The sequence below is a fragment of the Puma concolor genome, chromosome A2 (genome assembly GCF_028749965.1).
Source record: "Puma concolor isolate L17-30 chromosome A2, mPumCon1.1.hap2, whole genome shotgun sequence".
NCBI classification, from domain to species: domain Eukaryota; kingdom Metazoa; phylum Chordata; class Mammalia; order Carnivora; family Felidae; genus Puma; species Puma concolor.
The window spans coordinates 72,963,092-72,986,174 of NC_141668.1; the positions used below are offsets into that span (position 1 = coordinate 72,963,092).

Below are 23,083 nucleotides of genomic sequence, written 5' to 3' on the forward strand. Positions count from 1 at the left end.
TAGAGGTAGTGTCAGTGGGACCAAGACTGTCAAGAAGGAGCCAGTAAAGATAAGGAGATGAGCATTTCATGCAAGGAGAAGGGCTAAGCAGAAGGAAGATCTCATGCAAAGGACCTGAGGTGGAAACAAATTTGTTGTACTAGGAGAATAGAGAACACAGTGTAACTTGAGGGAGATTCGATGGAGAGTGAGGGGGTGAGGTCAGTAAGGGAGAGAGCAGTCAGATCACATACAGTCACTCAGAGGAATGGTGAGGAATAAAATGAGAAGCTAATGAAGGGCTTTAGATTTTATCTTGAAGTGAGGTATTGTGACATGCTCTGATATGTTAAAAATACTCTGCTGTGTGGGGCTGAGTGGGGAACAAAAGTGGAAACTGGGAATTTATGTAAGCACTGAACACAATGGTCCCTTAAGAACAAATAGATTTGAACTATATTGGTGGCCGTGGATATAAAGAAATATGGGCAGATTAAAAATGTGACTTACAGGTAGAACCGACAGGACTATTGATGGGTTGGGTGATGAAGACACGGGCATGTCAAGAGTAATTCCAGTTTTGGGCTTGAAAGTCTACATAGAAGTGTCATTGACAAAAAGAAGGAAGATCAAGGTTTATGACTAAGACTTCAGTTTAAGATACATAATATTTGAGATGTCTATTAGACATCCAAATACAGATATTAAGTAGAGGTAAGTGTTTGGAATTCAGAGGTGAGATCAAGACTATACACAAATATGCGTATATGTGTGTGTGTGTGTGTGTGTGCATATATGTATGCACATATATGTGTGCATATATATGTGTGTGTATATATATATGTATGTATGAATATACATTTGAAAAACAGTACAGTTAGAGAAGAGTTCTCAAGGTTGAGCTTTGAGTCACCCCAACTTTTAATGGGCAGGCAGAGGAGAAGGACAGATTGAGAAGGAATACCAAGTAAATAGGGGAAAACCAGAGAATGTGGTGTCATAAAAACTAAAAGAAAAGCATTTCAAGGATGAGGAAAGATTTGAAATTGTTAAACATTGTTGAGACAAAAGGTAGATGGAAAAAATGTGGTCCTTGGTGACCTTAGGGGCAGCTGTTTTGGTTGTCATATGAATTGAGAGGTCCAGTAAGATGTGGAAACATAATGAAGTGCCCTTGACAGGAGTACTTCCTGTTCTTCTTCTTCCCGAAATGGAAGTTTTTTTTGTTTTTTTTTTTTTCAACGTTTATTTATTTTTGGGACAGAGAGAGACAGAGCATGAACAGGGGAGGGTCAGAGAGAGAGGGAGACACAGAATCGGAAACAGGCTCCAGGCTCTGAGCCATCAGCCCAGAGCCCGACGCGGGGCTCGAACTCACGGACCGCGAGATCGTGACCTGGCTGAAGTCGGCCGCTTAACCGACTGCGCCACCCAGGCGCCCCCCGAAATGGAAGTTTAATTGGAGTGCAATGTGGAAAGAAAGGAAGATAAGGAATTGGAGCAGATAGTGAAGAAAACATTTCTGGTAAGTTCTGCTGGAAAAGGGAGCAGTGAAATAAGGCTCTAACTGAAAAGGGATAGAGAGTTAAATATGAACTTTAAGTTTGGGATGAAAACAGTCTGGGATGAAGCACTGTTGTTACAGAAAAGTGACAGGAGTCAAGTCCTTGACAAGGCAAGAGGGGAAAAGACCCAGAGCAGTTGCTAAGGGGCTGGTGTCTGATTGGACCAGGGCATAACTTCTATTGTAAGAGACAGGAAGACAGAGAATGCCGGAGATCCCATTGACCTGTACGAACAACTCACACTTCTCTGGCTCCTTCAGTAGACCTGGTCCATGCCACTCTACTCAACTCCCTCCTAATACAGACCTTTCAGTTGGACTCAGTGTTTTCCTTGGCTAATAGTCAAGAAAGAAAAAAAAAAATTAGTAAGAGTCTTAGGAGATGTATTGCCCTTTCAAGCTGCAACTACCACCTCCCCCCACCCCCAAATGGCAGGTTGTCCTTCCTGTGTGATTTAAGATACAAAAGCTTTTCCACACAAAACCAGAACAAATGAACATTTGAAGGGTTTATGGCATTTTAGTAAGTAATGTGTAACTAACATGAGATTTGGGTTAGAGCATAAAAATGACAATATTTTTGTAAGAAAGAGTGTCTTTATACTAGAAAGGTCAAGGTCCATTACTTTCTGCTAAATATAACCCTTAAAATAAGGATTTTAGTGATTAACTCTCTCAATCCTCTAATCTGATTACTAACTTTGGCAGATGTTTCTCTTGGAGCATTACAGCAATGTATTTAAATTGTATCTATTTGTATTTAAAGTAATCTATTTGTTTTCAGTGATAAACTTTATGTTTGAGTAAAAAGGAAATCTGAGATAAAATTGCCCAGGTACTGAACTAAGGTCATGAGGAAGTGTTATATATGATAAGCCTGACATGGGTCCCCACTACTATGTAAGAAAAAGAAAAGTGCACACAGTGAGTAAGAACACGGGATCGGGATTCAGACTGCCTGAGCTAGCTGTATAGCTTTGGCCAACACACATATTCACCTGAAGTTTCAGTGCTCATTTGCAGAGTGAGGAGAATAAAGTATTTCCCTCAGTGGTTACTGTGGGAGATTTAATGAGCTAATGTATGCAAAGTACAATGTATACTCTCAATAAACATCACATTCATCATTATAGTTATTGCTGTTGAGGTTCCCACATGATATTCAGGAGTTAGAGATGATTTTCTCTGTCTTCCCCACTTCCTGACATGCCACTCTCTGATGGATTGGTAGCCCAGGCTAGAGTTTTGGACAGATGGTGAGACTGTACTGTGCCTGAAACATCTTGGATGAAATAGTCCCAAATTTGTCCCAACCTTCTAGATGCCCTACATAGTTAAATATGTAGCACCCTGAGCAAGAGAAAAGATGGTCTGCCTCCTAGATAGGCATGATAGCTGAGGGAACATACATCTGGGTAGAAGAGAAAGGGGGTTTCTGAGATTCTACCTTCCTACAGAAGGCAACGCTTTGCTAGAGCCACAGCATCTTTAAAAACCAACCAGGGGCGCCTGGGTGGCGCAGTCGGTTAAGCGTCCGACTTCAGCCAGGTCACGATCTCGCGGTCCGTGAGTTCGAGCCCCGCGTCGGGCTGTGGGCTGATGGCTCAGAGCCCGGAGCCTGTTTCTGATTCTGTGTCTCCCTCTCTCTCTGCCCCTCCCCCGTTCATGCTCTGTCTCTCTCTGTCCCAAAAATAAAATAAACGTTAAAAAAAAAAAATTTTAAACCAACCAAAAAATTGGGGCGCCTGGGTGGCGCAGTCGGTTAAGCGGCCGACTTCAGCCAGGTCACGATCTCGCGGTCCGTGAGTTCGAGCCCCGCGTCAGGCTCTGGGCTGATGGCTCAGAGCCTGGAGCCTGTTTCCGATTCTGTGTCTCCCTCTCTCTCTGCCCCTCCCCCGTTCATGCTCTGTCTCTCTCTGTCCCAAAAATAAATAAATGTTGAAAAAAAATTTAAAAAAAAAAAAAAACAACCAAAAAAGCTAACTGTTGAAAGAATGAGTCTCTGTGTCCCATAGGCATAGAAGATACAATGTTAGATATGTTTATATGGATTGCCTATTATTTTGAATTGAGCTCTTGATAAAATGTTATTTCCTCCTCTATGATCCCATAAAACCTAGTACATAATTCAATATTGTACCAAAAACACTATATTGCAATTTGGTTATGTGATATTCATCTGTCTACCCCATTATGCTATGAGATCCCTAATGTGTTTGTCTTTGTATCCCAAACACCTAGCACAAGGTTTGGCACATGTTAAATATTAACTCTGCTTATTTTAAAAATAGGTGAATGAAAAAATGACCATGGTACAAGACATATTAAATACTCCATTATCTCGTTCTCCCTAAGGAGAACAAGAATAATAAAATTAGGCATAGGGAAGGTTTCATCCGCTTATGTGGCTCCATCTTATTATAGAAGACTCACAGATGCACTCTATGTCCGACAGAGGGCGCAATAGAGTAAACATTTCGTATGTGGTCCAACTCGCGAGAAAAACGCCTTGGTGAAGGAGTTGCCTAAACTTTAACAAATTCCTCGTGATCCTTAATCTCTCAGAAAAGATTAACTGCCTTTCTTATCAAATGTGTAAACTTCTTGTTAGAGCCAGCTGGATTCATTTCAGATTTTATTTTGTGAGGGCTTAATCTAAAAGGCAGCAAGAATTTTGTTTACTAAGGAGTTATCAGTGTAATTCCTTAAGTGACTATGTTATATAATACATATCCCCCAAATCACCGGACTCAATTAATTCTCTTCATTCCTTCATGAGCTAACCATGCCACCTCTAAGGTGTCTGACAGAGAGGAGGACCATCTGCCTCAATCCTTTCCTAAAATTCATGATGACAGTCCAAGCATGTGTGGCTCTCAAAAGACAGAACATCATACTTCAGGACTGGGAATTCTAGGAGCTAATGTGTTCCAAATCAACCTCATATCCATTTTTTACTGGGTCGGGGGTGGTGGTGGTGGTGAGAAAGAACAGAAGCAAGGATCTGACACATGCACAGGTGCTCCTGAAGTCACTGTAGCTTCTGTGTGCTTCAATTCTGGTTTTTAGTGTTTTCCTCCAATGCCTTGTACAGTAGAAAGAGCCCATGTATGGGCTTAGAAAGAATACAGGCCTGCGTATCAGAACTTGGATTCTAGTCTCTGCCAACAACTAAGGTAAATAAACATGACCAGCCATTTTATCTCTCCAGGTCTCAATTTATAATTCTGTGAAGTGAAAACAGTGGAATAGATGATATTGATAGTTCCTTTAGCACTCAAATGATAAGAATTCCATGCCTTATTTTACAGAACTCCAAACTATTTTGAACCTCTACTTTCTGGCCACAGCTACTAAAGCTATTACTTGGTATAACAATGACAAATCAATTTGGGTGACTGTTCTTCCCAGTTCCCTCCAGCCTTGCACTTCCTGTTGACTTTGGATAAAGGAATTCTTTTCCTTTGCTATGTGGTAACCTTTGGCCTAGATACTAGTTTAAGGATATGGAAGTAATATGACGTCCCTATGGAGGCTGATTGTAGTAGTCATTTGGCCCTTCCACATGGTCCTAAGTATAAATTCATTAATTTAAAGTAGTCCCAGGAAATTTAGATTCCCCTTATATTGGAAGGTATCTTTTTCATGGATATAAAAATACTGAAGTGTTTTGCAATTAAGAGGAGTAATTTCCTTCCTGATAACCTGGCTTGAAAATCTCAAACTTCTACCTGTCTTCACTTGTTCAATTCTCCTTCCCTGTCTCTGCTCAGTGGTCACAGGGGTGTTAAAGATGCATCCTATGGGGCGCCTGAGTGGCTCATTCAGTTAAACATCTGACTCTTAATTGTGGCTCAGGTCATGATCTCAAGGTTGTGAGATTGAGCCCTGCCCTGAGTAGGGCCTTGCTGATAGCATGAAGCCTGCTTGGGATTCTTTCTCTCCCTCTCACTCTGCCCCTTCTCTGCTTGTTGCTTGCTCTCTCTCTCTCTCTCTCTCTCTCTCAAAATAAATAAATAAACTTAAAAAAAAATAAGAGATGCACCCTACAGCACACAGAATAAAGGAAGGAAATTAACATTTCTAGAATATCTCTGAACTCTAATTTTGACCTGTGTCCACAGACTCTACACCACAGAGGGGTGAAAAGCCTGGTTTTGGCCCTTTCCCCTTCCCCTCCATGTGTTTGTAACACAGCATGTCTGAGTACTTAGCAGGACTAAGTACACTGCTCTGGCTGAAAGAATCCTGAGGCTCATTTCCCCAGAAGAAACCATCATGGATAGGTATCTGATTGTGTGACACCTTCCCAGGCAGAGGGGTAGCCTCTGAGCTCAGCCAAGAGGAGAGCTGGTGGGAACAATGTGGAAAGGTTTCAGTCTTACAAGGCCAGTTTTCTGATTGTATTGCTGTTTGTCTGATCATGTTGCTATTTCCTGATTATGGTTGATACTCGATCTTAAAGTTTTGTGCCAAGGTTTGCAATGGGATTCTGGGCCTGTGTGTGAGAAGCTGAAGCACATCTCTTTGCATGCCTACGCACTTGCCTTTTAATCCTTATAACACACATGTAAACAAGAATAGTCATTTTACCCATTTTACAGATAAGGAAACTGAGGCTCAGAGAGTTTATGTGACTTGTCTGAAGGAGCAAGGAGTAAAATTCATTTTCCCATTGCAGCATGCAATTTCCCAAAACAGTCTGCCCTAATCCAAAAGATTCCTCATTTTATATGAAGCAAAAGATGATCAAAAAGTACCAGCACCTGAGAACAAAGAACAGACGTGACAACAGCCATTGCTGAATGACAAGTTTGAATCAGTCCTTCAATTTAGTTTAGTCCACGTATGAGATGTATGTAATCATACTCAGAAGAATGAAAATAGATAGATTTGAAGTTGAATTTTCCCCTGAATGTGATACTGGCTGTTTGGTAAAATTTCCCTCTCCTATTAACATTTGAGAGGTACAGAGAGGGTCTAATCTGCTTCTCCTAGGAATGTGTCTTTCCCAAACCAGCTGGCTATTTCAGTAGTTGGTGTGCTAAAGCCAGCTCATGCTGTACCTATCTATTTCCAACTCTGGTAGCCTGAAACTGGCCATGATGGGAGCATTTATACCATGGAAATCAGTAAACTATACACACCAAAAACACCACCCACGCCCACCCCCTCCTGGTATTCCCCTTCCTGAGAGCTGGTTGTTAAACATTTATCTATATATCTTGGACTGTCAGTCTTAATCACAGATATTTGGTAATCTGACAGCATCAGTAACACTGAATATTTCCAGAAGAGGCTAGTTTTCTTAAGAATATGATCCTATGCTGTGACATCAGGATAAATGAAAACTGGCACGAGGGATATAGTGTGCAAAATGTCCCAGACTGTTAAGTGTGAGCATAGTGTTTCTCAGAAACTTGGAAGAGAACTCTCGTAAACTCCATCCAGACCCTCAGGAGAAGCCAGGAATAACTATTCTCTTGAAAATATTAAATACAACAAGAGGAAAAAGGGGAGGAAGGGAAGACACATTCATCAAGAGAACCCATTAAAATATTCTCTAAAAATATCTTTAACGTTTTATGTGAAAACCAAATGTGAATAATTTGTTTTGTGTAAATAAAAGGTTAGACTGGGGCTAACATGTTAAAGGAGCAGTGAACTTTAATAAAGATGCACTGACAATTAGGAAATGTGCAGGAAGGGGCGAATCTGTGATCCCCTAAGCCCACTTCTCTTTGGACTTTGATGTTCCAGCTCAAAAAACATAGCTACAATACTTACACGTGGCTCGGGGGGGGGGGGGGGGGGGGCGGAGTATAAAATGGTATAATCAATTTGGAAAAGTGGCAGTTTTTAACATTCATAAATATTTTACCCGAGAGTAATAAAAGCTGTGTGTGCACACAAAGTAGCTTTATTCCTAACAGTCCCAAACTAGAAACAACACAAATGTCCACTAACAGGACATCTGTAATATATTCAAACATTGGAAGAATGGACTCAGCATTTAAAAGGAATGAACTATCAATAACATGGTGTGTCTTAAAAACAGTAGTGGAATCCGGATGGCCAATAGGCACATGAAGAGATGCTCAACGTCGCTCCTTATCAGGGAAATACAAATCAAAACCACACTCAGATATCACCTCACACCAGTCAGAGTGGCTAAAATGAACAAATCAGGAGACTATAGATGCTGGAGAGGATGTGGAGAAACGGGAACCCTCTTGCACTATTGGTGGGAATGCAAATTGGTGCAGCCGCTCTGGAAAGCAGTGTGGAGGTTCCTCAGAAAATTAAAAATAGACCTACCCTATGACCCAGCAATAGCACTGCTAGGAATTTACCCAAGGGATACAGGAGTACTGATGCATAGGGGCACTTGTACCCCAATGTTTATAGCAGCACTCTCAACAATAGCCAAATTATGGAAAGAGCCTAAATGTCCATCAACTGATGAATGGATAAAGAAATTGTAGTTTATATACACAATGGAATACTATGTGGCAATGAGAAAGAATGAAAATATGGCCCTTTGTAGCAACGTGGATGGAAGTGGAGAGTGTGATGCTAAGTGAAATAAGCCATACAGAGAAAGACAGATACCATATATTTTCACTCTTATGTGGATCCTGAGAAACTTAACAGAAACCCATGGGGGAGGGGAAGGAAAAAAAAAAAAAAAGAGGTTAGAGTGGGAGAGAGCCAAAGCACAAGAGACTTTAAAAACTGAGAACAAACTGAGGGTTGATGGGGGGTGGGTGATGGGTATTGAGGAGGGCACCTTTTGGGATGAGCACTGGGTGTTGTATGGAAACCAGTTTGACAATAAATTTCATATATTGAAAAAAAAACAGTAGTGGAGCCAAAGAAGTACAAAACTTTATAAAGTACATACTTTAGGATTCCATTTGCATGTGATTCAAGAACAGGCAAAAGGGATGTCTGGGGATCAGAAGTGGTTGCCCCTGCCTGGGATGGGAAGGACTGACTGGGAAAGGGTATGAGAGAATGCTCTGGGGTGCTGTAAATGTTCGAATTCTTGATTTGGAATAGTGCTGTACACTTGAGATATTATGAGCCTTTTATTAAATGGAGATTAGATCTTGACTGAAATGTGTACATACATATAAATGTAAATAAATATACATACTCAAATTTCTAATCTAATGAAGGAATCTATTGCAATGAGCCAGGCTCCCCTCAGCCCAAAGAATTTCACACTCTCTTTCTGCCCTTGCAGTACTTGGATTTCGAGCTTTCAGAACATGGACTCAGGCTTCAGGGTGATGCTGCAAGTTGGAACCTTGTGCAATCACCCCCAGGTCATTTCCCTCTAGCTTGCCGACTTCCCATCACTGACACAATGCCACATCTGGCCACCCCCGCCAGGCCGCGAGAGAAAGTTTGGGAGAGGCAGGTTCAACCTGGTGGGGAATTCCTCTCCCCCGAACACTTTCCAGCGCCCTGCTGTGGCGGGTCACACAGCCCAGTAGGGCATGAATCAGCCTCCCTTCCAGGCTCCGCATAGGCACGCTCCGCCCCGTCCGGGGTCGGAGGCGGCTCACCCTACTACATAAAGCAAGCACCCAGCACGTCGGCACCCAGGCCGCCTAGAGACTGGACTCTGTGCACCCTTTTCCAACGGGACTTTCAAGGAACGCCTCGCCCCGAGGGCCAATTGAACCGGACACCATGGACCCTACTGGACCTCTCCGGCTGTTACTTCTGCCGTTGCTCCTGATGGGGACCGTGCTGGGAGATGGTGTTCAGGAGGCACCAGGTATGGGCTGGTCTGGGACCCCCCTCTTTGCGCCGGGCTTCCGCTGAGGTAGGCAGTGAGGGCGCTGCGGCAGTGGGGCCCCCAGCACCCGCCCTCTCCACCCGGATTTCCCCGGGCCCCTGCCGCACAGGGAGTCTAAAGCCGTGGGAAGAGGCACTCCCGCCGAAGTTTGTACTTTCTCTCCTGCAAACCCCCCCCTCTGCTCGGAACAGAACTCCCCCGGGAAGCCTCTACCTTCCCGGGAGACGGGAGACGTGGCTGACCTCCTTCCCTCTCTCAGGCTCTCCTTTTGACCCTCCTGTAGGAAACAATGCGGAGATCTGCCTCCTGCCCCCGGACGAAGGGCCCTGCCGGGCCCGGATCCCCAGTTACTACTACGACAGGTACACACAGAGCTGCCGCAAGTTCATGTACGGGGGCTGCGAGGGCAACGACAACAATTTCGAAACTTGGGAGGCCTGCGATGAAGCTTGCTGGAGGATAGAGAGTAAGTTGTTGTACGCAAGCTCAGAACTCTTGCGCGCTCCTTGCAGGGAAGGGCTGGTGGTAATTTAATTTTATGCCTCCTTGAAGACACTGTTTCCTCATGTCGATCATCCATCAATCTGAAATACTTTCACTGGATTTTATTATTAAAGTATGATTTAGCTAACTATAAATTTTCCTTTTGTCCCTGGATGCCCAAACATGTTTTGGCTTAGTACAGGGAGATTGTGGAGATTCATGATAATGTTTTCTATTTTACTTTAATTATATTTATTGTATCTGTTAAGGCCAGTAACAGAACATGGGACTTTGCAATTCAGGGAAGTAAGCCAAAGGAAAATATCCATCCGTGTGAATAAGTTTAATTAACTTCATGTGTAGAAAAATCAGAACACCCTGTGAGAACAGAGAATTCCCACTACGTTTGGCTGACTCAGGTCTGGAGCCACTGTTACAAAAAAAAAAAAAAAAAAAAAGCTAAAATAACTGGATTAATGAAAAGTCTCTTGGGGATTTACTATCCCAGTACTAAATGTGATGCTGTTTTCTCCCCCAGTTCTTTCTGAAAATATAGTAAAGTTTTGATGTAATCCTAAGATAATTTTTGACTAACACTGTTTTATGCCCTCCTTTTCCTAGAAGTTCCCAAAATTTGCAGGTTGGAAGTCAGTGAGGGGCAGTGTGGAGAGCCCAGAGAAGAGTATTTCTTCAATCTCAGTTCCATGACATGTGAAAAATTCCTATCTGGCGGGTGTCACAGCAATGAGAACAGGTTCCCAGATGAGGCTACCTGTATGGGCTTCTGTGCACCAAAAAAAAGTAAATACTACTTTTATGGTGTTGCTATTTCGTTTCTTTATTAAGACTCTAGGAGTAAAAAATCAACAGTTTGATGTGGAATTCACATGGCTTGTGTTCTGGTGATTTCACATATAGTATGATATCGATCTTCACACAATTGCCCTGTGAGGAAGTAGAATTATTCCCATTTTTACATATGAGAGGACAGGCTACCAGAAGTTCATGACTTGCCAAGTTCTCAGGGCTGGAAAGTCACAAAGCCATGCATGATTTTAGTTTTTGCTTCCTCTTCTGGATTGTTTCTTTAGAACTATTTCTTATCTACTTAATTTACACATAAAAATTACAGTATTCTGAATGTCATGACCTCAGGTTTGGAATCACTTATTATAGGAGACAGTGGAATATATACAGACTTAAGATGGTGAAACTCAAAATTTCTATCTAAAGTTTTTGGCTAGATTTCTGTATCCTTTAGTAACTGCAAATTGCAGGACAAAGAGATTTCTATCCTTCTTTGTTACCCTTCTTTGTTCTTACCTACATCCTCACCCCCTCACTCCCTAAAAATGATGTGTTACTAGGGCAGCATTTTTGTAGAGAGAGACAATACAGGCATTTTCCCTTGGCATAGCAGACATACACAAATATATACAAACTTAACAAACAAGGAAAACTTGCTTTGGCAGAGATTTGAGGGAGCTCTATAGCTATTTGCTGTGTTCAAAATGTAAAATCTTGAGTTAATGGACAGATGGTGGTTGCTGGTGTTTCCTTAAATTTTTTGTGTAAATGTAAATGTTCCAGTGGCTACTTGGGAAATAGATACATGCATTCTTGATTAATAGTGGAAGGAGAGCTGATAAAAACATTTAAAATCAACCTACCAACACAAGAAACTTTACTAAAGCATGACATATATCAGCCCTTGAAACATAGCCCATTTCTACCAGACCATATCTGTTCTTTGGGTTCAATTTTTTTACACGTTCAAATGATACAAAGACATAGCTTCGGAAGAAATTCTCTCCAGTTTATGAAAATTTTAGATTTAGCAAAGTATAGCATGTAAGCTTTCTTGAAAATTGAGACACGCTTTTTAAATGGTTTAGTATGATATTTTGGATTCAGAATGAAGCTTCTATGGGATTAGATTTTCTTCAGTTACTTCAGTAATCACAACTTATTAATTCTGGTATTACTGCATTTCTAATTTTATTTTCTTTTTTTAATAAAGGTCCATCATATTGCTATAGTCCAAAAGATGAAGGACTATGCTCGGCTAACGTGACTCGCTATTATTTTAATCCGAGACACAAAGCTTGTGAGGCCTTCACCTATACTGGCTGTGGAGGGAATGAGAATAACTTTATTAACATGAAGGATTGCAAACATGTTTGTGTAAAAGGTAATGATTTTTTTCTTCATTCCATTTTTAAACTAATTTTATAAATAATTTATAAGCAAATTTATATTTTTATGTATCCATTTTCCTAATAGCATATTGACATTTCAAGACTACTTCTACATAAATAGCATTTTAGTACTGGTCAGTTTTGTCAAATGCTAATGCTGTCTAGCTACAATAGACAGTAGCTGTATCCTTGCATTTTAAAGGTAGAAAGTTACTAACTTGAGTGGATAGTGAGTAAAACTGACTTTATAATCATTAAAAACAGTTGAGGTGAGCTGGTAAGCATGTCGGCACTGTTGATTTAAAGTGAGTGTATGGGCTGGAGATATATGATATTTATTTTTACTTTGTTGACTTTAGCTTTGAAGAAGGAAAAGAATAAGAAGATGCCAAAACTTTTCTTTGCTAACAGACGGGTGAAGATTTGGAAGAGGCAATTTTAACTTTTTTTTTCTATATTTCATTTTGTGAATGCTACTGCCTTTACGGTTATATCTGAATAATAATATAACATGGGTAAATGAATCATTAATGATTTACTTGCCAGTTTTTATTGCTACAGGTTACTTTTTTGTATATTTTTATACATAACCAGCTGCTATTCAAATGTGAATCTATTATTTTTAATTTACTGTTCACCTATATGAGGCTGAATTCTTACTGTGCGTAAGATATAAAAGCAAATATGACTCACCCAATTCTTGGGGTTGTTCTTCCTGAAATCAGAAGGTGATAGCAATTGAAAAGCATAAGACAGTATAATCATGTTGTCTTAATACATATGATCATAAAAAGCACCAGCAAATACATTTCATTTTGCATTTAAAAGTTGAATTATATTTTAAGTCCAAGGAAACAAACCTGCGGATTTATCAACACTTGAGAAAAATATTACAAGTGCTGTTAGGTAGACATGATTAACTTCTATTTCTATTGTGTCATTTAAAAGACAATAAAATAACTTTTTTGACTGAATAAAAAGTTTGCAAATTTATTAAAATCAGAAATGTTTTCTTCTGGGGATAAAATTCTCTCTCTCTTTAACTGCGTTTCCATCCATCATCCCCATTCACATGTGTATATATATGTTTATACATATAGAATAGATGGCTTTTAATATTCTATCGTTACCTTACTTCCTAAGACATAATAAACTGGAGACCACTAAAATTGTTAAAATTTTTAACTGTTCAAGGTGTTTATTTATATTAAACCAGAGAGCATGCATGAATTTAATAATTTAAGTTCCACTAATGAAATATTCTTTTTTTTTTTTAACATTTTTTTATTTTTTATTTTTGAGACAGAGAGAGACAGAGCATGAACAGGGGAGGGTCAGAGAAAGAGGGAGACACAGAATCCGAAACAGGCTCCAGGCTCTGAGTGGTCAGCACAGAGCCCGACGCAGGGCTCGAACTCACAGACTGTGAGATCATGACCTGAGCCGAAGTCGGACGCTCAACCGACTGAGCCACCCAGGCGCCCCGAAATATTCTTGATAAATATGATCATTCCAGTTAAACAGTTTTTTTTTTCTGTAATGACTTTTTTTTTAATTCCTACGTTTTCATGGCAAGATTAATATGTTTAAAAGTATTCCCCTAATCTAGCAAAATTATAAATGCATTTACCCTTTGCTTGAACAATTCCTCTTTTAAAATTCTAGCCCAGGGGCACCTGGGTGACCCAGGGGTCACAGTTGATCATCCCACTCTTGATTTCAGCTCAGGTCATGATCCCAGGGTCATGGGATCAAACCCCTTATCAGGCTCTGCGCTGAGCATGGGGCCTGCTTAAGATTCTCTCTCTCTCTCTCTCTCTCTCTCTCTCTCTCTCTCTCTCTCCTCTTTCTTTCTCTCTCTCCCTCTGCCTCTCTCTCTCTCTCTCAAATAAAATCAAAACAAACAAATCTATCCCAAAGGTATTGTGAGAACAGTACAAAATGGTATAAGCCTGAGGACATTCATTGATGTATTATTCGGAACAACTGAAAACTGGAAACAAACCAGATAACCATCAATAGGGGATTGGTTGAAGAAATTATGGATGAAAAATGAGCAAAATATCTATATATGGGTATCATCTTATCCTCAGAATACATTTAAAAAACAGGGTCTAGAACAATATGAATAAAATATACACATCACAGAGGACATAAGGATATTAAAAATAGTTGCCTATACCAGGAAGGAGGAAACAGAGGATGGGACAGGTATGGAGATATTATATAGTTTTGATCTTATACCATGCAAACACTGCATAATTTAAAACCAAAATTAACAAGAATAGAAAGCATTCCTTCTGCAATTAGAAATAAACTAAAACAACTGAACCCAAATGAACATCAGATGGTGGCATAACTATACAAAGAATATGTAATTGTTTCCGGTGACTTTCAAAGCCAGTATTTTGACTATATGTCTTTTAAAGGCTATGATCTAATGGTCATATAAATTCTGAAGAAATCTGAAAATGCAGATTAGTAGTCATTAGTAATATTGATACTGTTATTTTGAACCTATCATATATAGAAAATATATTTCTTTAGAAGTCAAGATTTTCAGTGTTAAGAGAAAAAGACAGAAGTATGAAATTAAGAAATTAAGAAAAAGCCTTTAACTTTTAAATTGGAATTACAAATATTAGTATGAATTGAAAGTATATTTTCTCTTTTAAAAAAATAAAAGTGTTTTCCATTTAAAAGTCCTTGAAGCAATGATAATCCAGTGGCAGTAAGTACACCTACCAGGGTTCTGAGGAGAAATCACCAACTCCAGGTCTAGAACTGGAAATATGTAAGATGAATTTAGGCCATCTTATTCCAGATAGTGAGGAAGCTATCAAAGACTAATGAATCAGGGGCACCTCGGTGGCTCAGTTGGTTAAGCATCCAACTTTGGCTCAGGTCATGATCTCACAGTGTGTGGGTTTGAGCCCCACGTGGGGCTCTGTGCTGACAGCTCAGAGACTAGAGCCTGTGTTGGATTCTGTGAATCCCTCTCTCTCTATTCCTCCCTCACTCATACTCTGTCTCTCTCTCTCCCCAAAATAAAAGAAACATTAAAAACCGTTAAAAAAGAAGACTAATGAATCATATCATAAAAACAGGAGGGTAACAACAAGGGCCTTTCAATGATCTAAAATAAGGCAATATGAACATCAAAACAAATAATGACCACAATATATGTAAATATATAAAAATGAATTAATAATTACACACACATGCACGCCTCCTTGGTCACATTTGGAGACTGCTAGGGCACTCTCCCATTACTTTGAAAATTGGTAAGTTAACAGAAAGAATAAAGTATTTATCCTTTTTTATTTATCATTAAATTTATACCACTGGGAAACTAAATAGTGTATAAAAGTTATTCATAGAAGAATCTCACCTTATACATGCATGAAGATGTTAGAAGATACCTCTAATGAAAGTATGCATCTGGGTAATGATCATCTGTGGATGCCGAAGTCGTGGCTCAAAAGGTTGATGGAGGAATTAGGCTTATGTCTCTGAATCCATGGATAATTTCAGTGGCAACAGACATTCTTTGCTTCTTGATATGATGAAGTAGCACACACCTCCTCCCCATGAAGAAATCTTGAAGAAAAAAAATTGAACCCGAAGTTAATCAAACCTCTAGATCTATCATTCATGAGGCAATATTGGGGATAAAGGAACAAGTTGGAAGAAACCAGGGGAAGTCAACCAGCCAAATCCATAATGTTGGCCACTCTACAGGAAAAATACCTTACGTTTTCCAACAAACCAATGAAATTTTAAAAGGAGTGAGAGGAGGAGCCAATGCTTTTATAGCTTTTATATGGGATGCAGCATGTCATTAAAAGGTTTTTGGTGGAATAAGACCTGTATTTGTGACTACTCTTGGTGGTTTTTGAGAATGATCAGAGCAAAAGGGTCTTATGTACTCTGAGGATCTTATGTACAGAACCTTTGGGAATTCTGGGGATTCCAAGTGCTACAGGGAAGCTTGATTTGGTATTTGCTGCCTTTACGTCCCCTGCAGCCAAAGCCCTCAGGAGACGGCTCAGCCTACATTCAGCTACAGCTGCAGCTTTCTGTCCAGCTTGGGTAGGAATTTTGAAAACAATTTTCTAATACGCCAAAACCTCTGCCATTTTATTTTAATGAAGTATATAAAGCTGTTGTAGGTCATCCTGCAGTCTAAGTGAAATTCCTTCTCGCCACAGCCTGAAGACAAGTCACTGCTGTGGTTTCACCAGACAGCCTGATTAAAAGGAATGTCTCGTTCTAGGTACAAAAAGACACAAAATAGAACAGGCTGGCTTTAAATAACATAGTCTTTTATTGAAAAAAAAAATTACTCTGGACCGCCACTCATTCCTGCTCTATGCACACACACTGTCACATGTTTAACCATACAAACTGCAGTGGAGCCTTTAAAACTGCCTGGATCACAGCATCTCTAGATATGCATGCTATCTCTGCCAACAGTCTCGTAGACATTTAGCTAATGATGTAACTCCGTAATGTTCTTTGGAGTATCTGTTCCTGTATTGTAATAGTGGCTCCAGTAAAATATGGGTCTTGTGATAAAAATAAGGAAAGGTGGAAAAGTGGAGTTTGTAGTTTTAAGAGATTCTTCGTCTAGGTATTTTAAGCCTAGAATGAAGGCAAGCAAATGTGGGCATTGGAACCATCCAAAATTATTTTGTCTTCACTCAGTATTCAGTTGGTAACCAAGTATATCTGTTCAAGTCTATTCTAGTGCTGCTTATCTTATTCCAGGAAAACTAAAACATTTTCCCAAATTTCCTCCCTGCCTGTCTGCTCCCTATCCAATCATCCACACTGATGCCAGGGTAATCTTTTTGAAAAAAAATCTTATCAAGATTTACTCCTCTTAAACTCTTCAGAAGTTTGCTGTTGAATCTTCATGTTAACTGCCCAAGCCCCTAGTGTGTCATTTAAGGCTTCTTAAAAGTGGGCCATGACATTCCTCTCCAGATGTATCTCCCCCATTCCAACATCACCAGTAAGCTACAATTCAGTTGCACTAAATCATGTTCAGTTTCCAAAGAATGTGATACTGCTTTGGCTTTTTTGGTAATGTAATTAACGAATTTTGCACATGAGAACCATCCAGGGAGCCAGTTATATGGCAGGCTCCTATGCCCAATGACTGGGGGTTTTGATTTAGTGGGTTTGAGTTAGCAACATGACAGACAACGACTCCAGATGATTAGAAGGTATACTTGTGCCACACTTTGAGGAACACTATTTTATGCCTCAGTGTAAGTTTTTGTTTTCTTTGAAATGAATAGCCTTCCCTCTTTACTAACCACTTGGTAAGCTGAATCTTCTTGTTGGCGGTATTCCTTGAGTTACCTCAACCAGGTTTAATCATTTGTCCTGTGGCTTCGCTATATCTAATACAACTTCCTAGTTGCACTAAGATAGCATTTAGTTATTTTCCTAGGATTTTTGTTGTTAGGGTGTTCAAGTTTTTCATGCAAAACTAATAGGTTATATTTTGATTTTGAAATATGTTATTATACTCACTGTATACTATATAGAAAATTAAAAGTATCTATAAAGATAAGAATAAAAATAGTCCAAAATTTCATCACTAATTAACAACCACTCTTCAGTTCCCTTGAAGGGGAAGTAACTTAGTCAAGAGGTATGAACATGTTAATGCTCTCAGTATATGCTGACAAATTACATTACAAAGTTCTATCAGTTTATCTCCATCTAAGAATCTAAGAATGTATGCAAATGCCCAACACACTGGGTTTTAAACGAGCAGAAAAATAAATTCACTTCTTTGTCATAATAAAATTATATCTCATCATTATTTTAATTGGTATTTCCAGGATTATTACTAAGGTTGAACCTTTACAAATTTTATACATTTTCTTTCATTAAAGGTTAATACTTCCTTTAAACTCAGCTCAAAATTTTTAACATAAAAATAGAGCTTAAATTTTACAATTTAATTTTAATCATGAAAGGTTTCAACTGTACAGAAAATTACAGAAAACTAGTATAATTGACCCAGTTTAGAAAAGATGTCAGATTTGTTTCAGGAGCTTTTTCTATTTTAATGGAGCTCAAGATTCAAAATGCACCTCATCCTATTTTCCTCTCTCATGAGAAGTAACTGCTCTCCTGATATTGGAGTGTATACATTCTCTGCATATTTCTTTTTAATTTTTTTAATGTTTATTTTTTGAGAGACAGAGCACGAGTGGGGGAGGGGCAGAGAGAGGGAGACACAGAATCTGAAGCAGGTTCCAGGCTCTGAGCTGTCAGCACAGAGCCCAACGCTGGGCTCAAACTCATGAACCACGAGATCATGACCAGAGCCAAAGTCAGATACTTAACCACCTGAGCCATTAAGGTGCCACAATTCTCTGCATATTTTAATGCTTGTATTATAAATATAATAACTCATAGCAACATGAAGTATTGTTCTATGTGCTTTAAAATTACTCATATGGTGTCACACCATATATATCCATTGTCATCATGCATTTTTACTATTGTTTTGGATATACCCTCTAAATCCATTTTGTTTTATGAAGATCTGCTTCATTTATTTTTACTACTCTATAGTATTCCATTACATAAATATAGCACGGTGTGCTCATTTCCCTGTTGATGGATATTTACTTTATTCCCAAATTTTGGTTATTATAAACAATAATGAATATTTATATACATATCTCATTACACACATATATGTGCATAAAAGTGAAATTGTCAAAGACAAGTTCATTCAACCTACTAGATTTTGCCAAATTGCTCTCCAAATACTTGTAGCCAGCAATGTATACAAATTTATATTTCTTCAAGTTTTTTGCAACATTGTGCATCAATGATGTCTTTATTGACATTCATATAAGTGAGAAGTTATACCTCATTACTGTTTTCATTTTTATTTTCTGATTAGTAATGGGATTGAAAATTATTTTTTCACATTTTATTGGCTATTCTTCTATAAATTGCCTCTTTATACTCTTTTCCCATTTTTCCATTTGACTTTGTGTCTTTTATAATTAACATATTTTTTATGCATTCTGGGTAAGAATTCCTTGTTAGTTATATAATATAGAGATACCTTCTTCCAATTTGTGTAAACAGTGATGTTGTTTTATTTTCCCTTTGCCTGTTGGATTATGATGTTACATTATTGCATAAAATGTCAGAAATCTGGATTAATTTAGCACTTTCTCAACTTTTAAATTGATTATGTAGCCTCATTACAAGAAAGCAGGAAGTATGATGTTTGTGCCAAAGCCCAGATCATGTGCTACTTCCTTAGTAAAACAGTAACATTTGAACAAAGAGATAAGAAAGGTTTTATGTATTATAAGAAGTATTATATTGCTTATATATATATATATATAAGAAGTATTATATTGCTTATATATATATATAAGAAGTATTATATTGCTTATATATATATATAAATATATATATATATATATATATTTATATATATATATATATATAAAAAGAAATATTGGAAGAAATATTGTCTAGGAATTTCCCCAAACTAATTAAAGACATGACTATACATTCAAGAAGCTCTGTGTACCCCACATAGAAAATAAAACAAAACAAACAAAACCAACTAAGCACATCACAGTCCAACTTCTGAATGCTAAAAACAAATCTTCATATACCTAGAAAAACAGAGATAATACCTCCAAATGAGCATCAAAAAGGCTGATGATTGACATTTCCACAGAAATTATGGAAGTCAGAAAATGACAGATTAACATTTTAAAGTGCTAAAGAAAAACAAACAAACCCTGCAAACCAATATTCTATATCCAGCAAAAAATCCTTCAGAATCGAAGGATAAGTAAAGATGTTTACAGTTAAACACAGCTGAAAGGATTTGCTGCCAGCAGATTTGCACTACAAGTAACATTATTGGGAATTCTGAAGGAAAATGATTCCAGATGGAAGCACATAACTGCAAAATGGAATGAGAACACTAGAAGATGTAAACATCAAAAACTATAAATGAGCCCATCTCTGCTGCTGCTCTCACAGTGCGGAGCTGGGACACATAGCTGTGTTGGAGACACCGCCCTCAGGCCTCAGGAAGCCACACCTGGAGAAGCTGCTGTGGGGGATCACTTGAAGCCTAGAGTCACCCCCAGGTGTGACAGAAAGTCACCTGCTGAACATCATATGGGTTTCTCCATGGGAACAAAATAACAAGTGCATGCTGAGGATGTGAAGAAATTTTTTCCTGATGACCAGTGGCTGCCACATGACATGAGTGTGAAGCTGGACGAGCACACCACTCCAGTGGGCAGCATGGCACATAACAGCATCTCCAAGCCAACTTGACTCAACCAGTCTTCCATGCATTCACTCCCTAATGCACCACCTCGGCAGGCCTGGAGGATTGATGCACTTGAAGCCAGTGAGAATGTCCAGAGAAGCCTCACTTTGATTCTTACAGTGTGATATTGAGTTGGATCCTTGCAATGGGAAGGGAAGGTTTGCCTTGCCTACAAAAGAGGGAAGCCAGCAATAGCACAAGATGCTGAAATTTGGCTACTAGATAGAGAGTTATACAGGCATTTTCTTTTTTCCTTTAATTTTTTTTTAATGTGTATTATTGAGAGAGAGAGAGAGAGAGAGAGTTGGGGAGGGGCAGAGCGTGAGAGGGAGACACAGAACTGAAACAGTCTCTAAGCTCCAAGCTGTAGCCCAACGGGGGGCTTGAACCCAAGAACTGCTGGATCATGACCTGAACCAGAGGTGGATGCCCAACTGACTGAGCCACGCAGGCACCCCTATACTCGCATTTTCTCACAGATACCTTTACCGCTTACTATGTCCTGCTCCTCATGTATCTGGGCCTGCCACAGTGGCAGTATGACTTCACCAACTATGGCATCCCACAAGTCAAGCAATGGTTCAACATTTATAAACCCATCACCTACAACACAAACCAGCTCACAGAAGAAACCAACTCCTTCATGAACAAGCTGGATCGCAGCAAAGTGTTCAAGAGCAAGAACAAGACCTTAATCCCCCAAAAGAAAGAGCCCAACGAGCCTGCAGGTGGCCAGAAAGGGCCCTCAGTTCCTTCCTTCACCTCTAAATTCTCTTGTAGCCCTGGAAACCCTGTTGGAAATGAGCATCCCCACCTCCCTGCCAGTTCCACAGCGATGATTTCCATGCACAGACGGCCCAAGCCTCTTCCCATCTGAGTGAGCCAAATCCTAGGCCTTTGACTCCTGTCAGCATTAGCCAAGAGTTCAAGGGCATACTCAGGTCTCCCCCAGAGTCCTTTCCTTACCCTCAGCTTTGGAGAGCTGTGGAGTTTCAGAACTTGTTTAAGTAGCTAAACAGATCTGTAAAGAGCTTTCCTTTCTCTCCACTCCCAACCCTCTACACTTTTCAGCAGTGATTAGAGAAGGGCTCCGGAGAAACCATTGGTTTTGACCCATGAAGCATTAGAATGGTGCTGCTCTGTTGGTAACTGTTAGCCACATGTGACTGTTGATATTAAAAATTCAGTTCCTCAATTACATTAGTTATGTTGTGAGTATTCATGTGGCTAGTATTATCATCACAGAAAATTCTCTTGGGCAGCACTGAATCAGAATATTTTCATGCTGCCCTTTCCCAGATTAGTTTATTTTTGTTAGAGAATGTGGATATCTCAATTTGATGGGTATCATGTTCCATTAAAATTCTTAAAATTTTTATTTTATGTTTATTTATTTTTGAGAGAGAAACAGAGACAGAACATGAGTGGGGAGGGGCAGAGAGAGAAGGAGACACAGAACTGGAAGCAGGCTCCAGGCTCTGAGCTGTCAGCACAGAGCCAGACACGGGGCTGGAACCCATGAACTGTGTGATCATGGCCTGAGCTGAAGTCCGACGTCAACCGAGTGAGCCACCCAGGCACCCCCCTGTTAAAATTCTTAAAGATACAATTGTATATGTGCTTTTTGTCTTTCATAAGTAATTCTCACTCTGTTCCTTTTTTCAGTTTCCTATAAAGTTTGTTGTTTCCAGTAAAGGAAAAAAACTATAAATGAACATTCTGTTTAAAAGCATTGAGTATTATATCTTATGCATATAAAAGCTTACATTTAAAATATATGAAATTGATGGCATCAAAGGTGTTTTGATTAATGGAATTAAACTATTTTTGTTTCTTGTATGCTTTGGGAAGTATTACAACTTACCGTGTAGAACTCATACAGTGACTTTAAGAATAATCAATGAAATAATAACAAAATATATATAGCTAAAAAGCTAATAGAGTAATGAATGGAATAATAAAAAAATAAAACAATGACCAGAAATAAATAAATAAAGACCAGAAAAGATAAATGAAGAAACAAAGATGAAACAATTAGAAAACAATGGCAAGATGGTTGACTTAAACTCAACCATCTCAGTAATATAATAGGTAATAATAGGTAACTAGAAATTAATATGAGATTATTGGAAAATCTCTAAATGTTTAGAAATTAAATACACAGTTATATAGCACATGTGTCAAAAAAGAAATCACAATGGACTATGTTTTAAATTGAATGAAAAAAATGTGACATGACAAAAATTCTGAGAAGCAGTTAAAGTGGTGGCCAAAGGGAAATTCTTAGCTCTAAATTAGTATACTGAAAAAGAAGTTGAGAATCAATCTTCCAATCTACCATCTCAAAGAACTAGAAAATTAACTACAAATTGAACATATTTAAGTACTCCCTAAGGAATAGAAGAAAATGTTTTAAAAGCAGACATCATTGTATGAAAGACCTAAATGTAAGACAGGAAGCCATCAAAATCCTCGAGAAGAAAGCAGGCAAAAACCTCTTTGATTTTGGCCGCAGCAACTTCTTACTCAACACGTCTCTGGAGGCAAGGGAAACAAAGGCAAAAATGAACTACTGGGACCTCATCAAAATAAAAAGCTTCTGCAGAGTGAAGGAAACAATCAGCAAAACTAAAAGGCAACCGACAGAATGGGAGAAGATATTTGCAAATGACATATCCGATAAAGGGTTAGTATCCAAAATA

The 23,083-nt window shown here is 39.0% G+C and overlaps 1 protein-coding gene and 1 pseudogene across 1 annotated transcript; both read left to right on the forward strand.

Moving 5' to 3' along the window:
- The first annotated feature begins 8,910 nt into the window (after positions 1–8,910).
- TFPI2 (tissue factor pathway inhibitor 2) lies at positions 8,911–13,219 on the forward strand. The gene is made up of 5 exons (XM_025929872.2): positions 8,911–9,332; positions 9,637–9,819; positions 10,458–10,637; positions 11,857–12,027; positions 12,394–13,219. Exons 1-5 carry the CDS (start codon positions 9,245–9,247, stop codon positions 12,474–12,476), a joined length of 705 nt encoding a protein of 234 aa, XP_025785657.1. The 5' UTR covers positions 8,911–9,244; the 3' UTR covers positions 12,477–13,219.
- A 1,017-nt stretch (positions 13,220–14,236) lies between these two features.
- On the forward strand, positions 14,237–21,258 carry LOC112866331 (tubulin polyglutamylase complex subunit 2-like; annotated as a pseudogene).
- Positions 21,259–23,083: the final 1,825 nt, after the last annotated feature.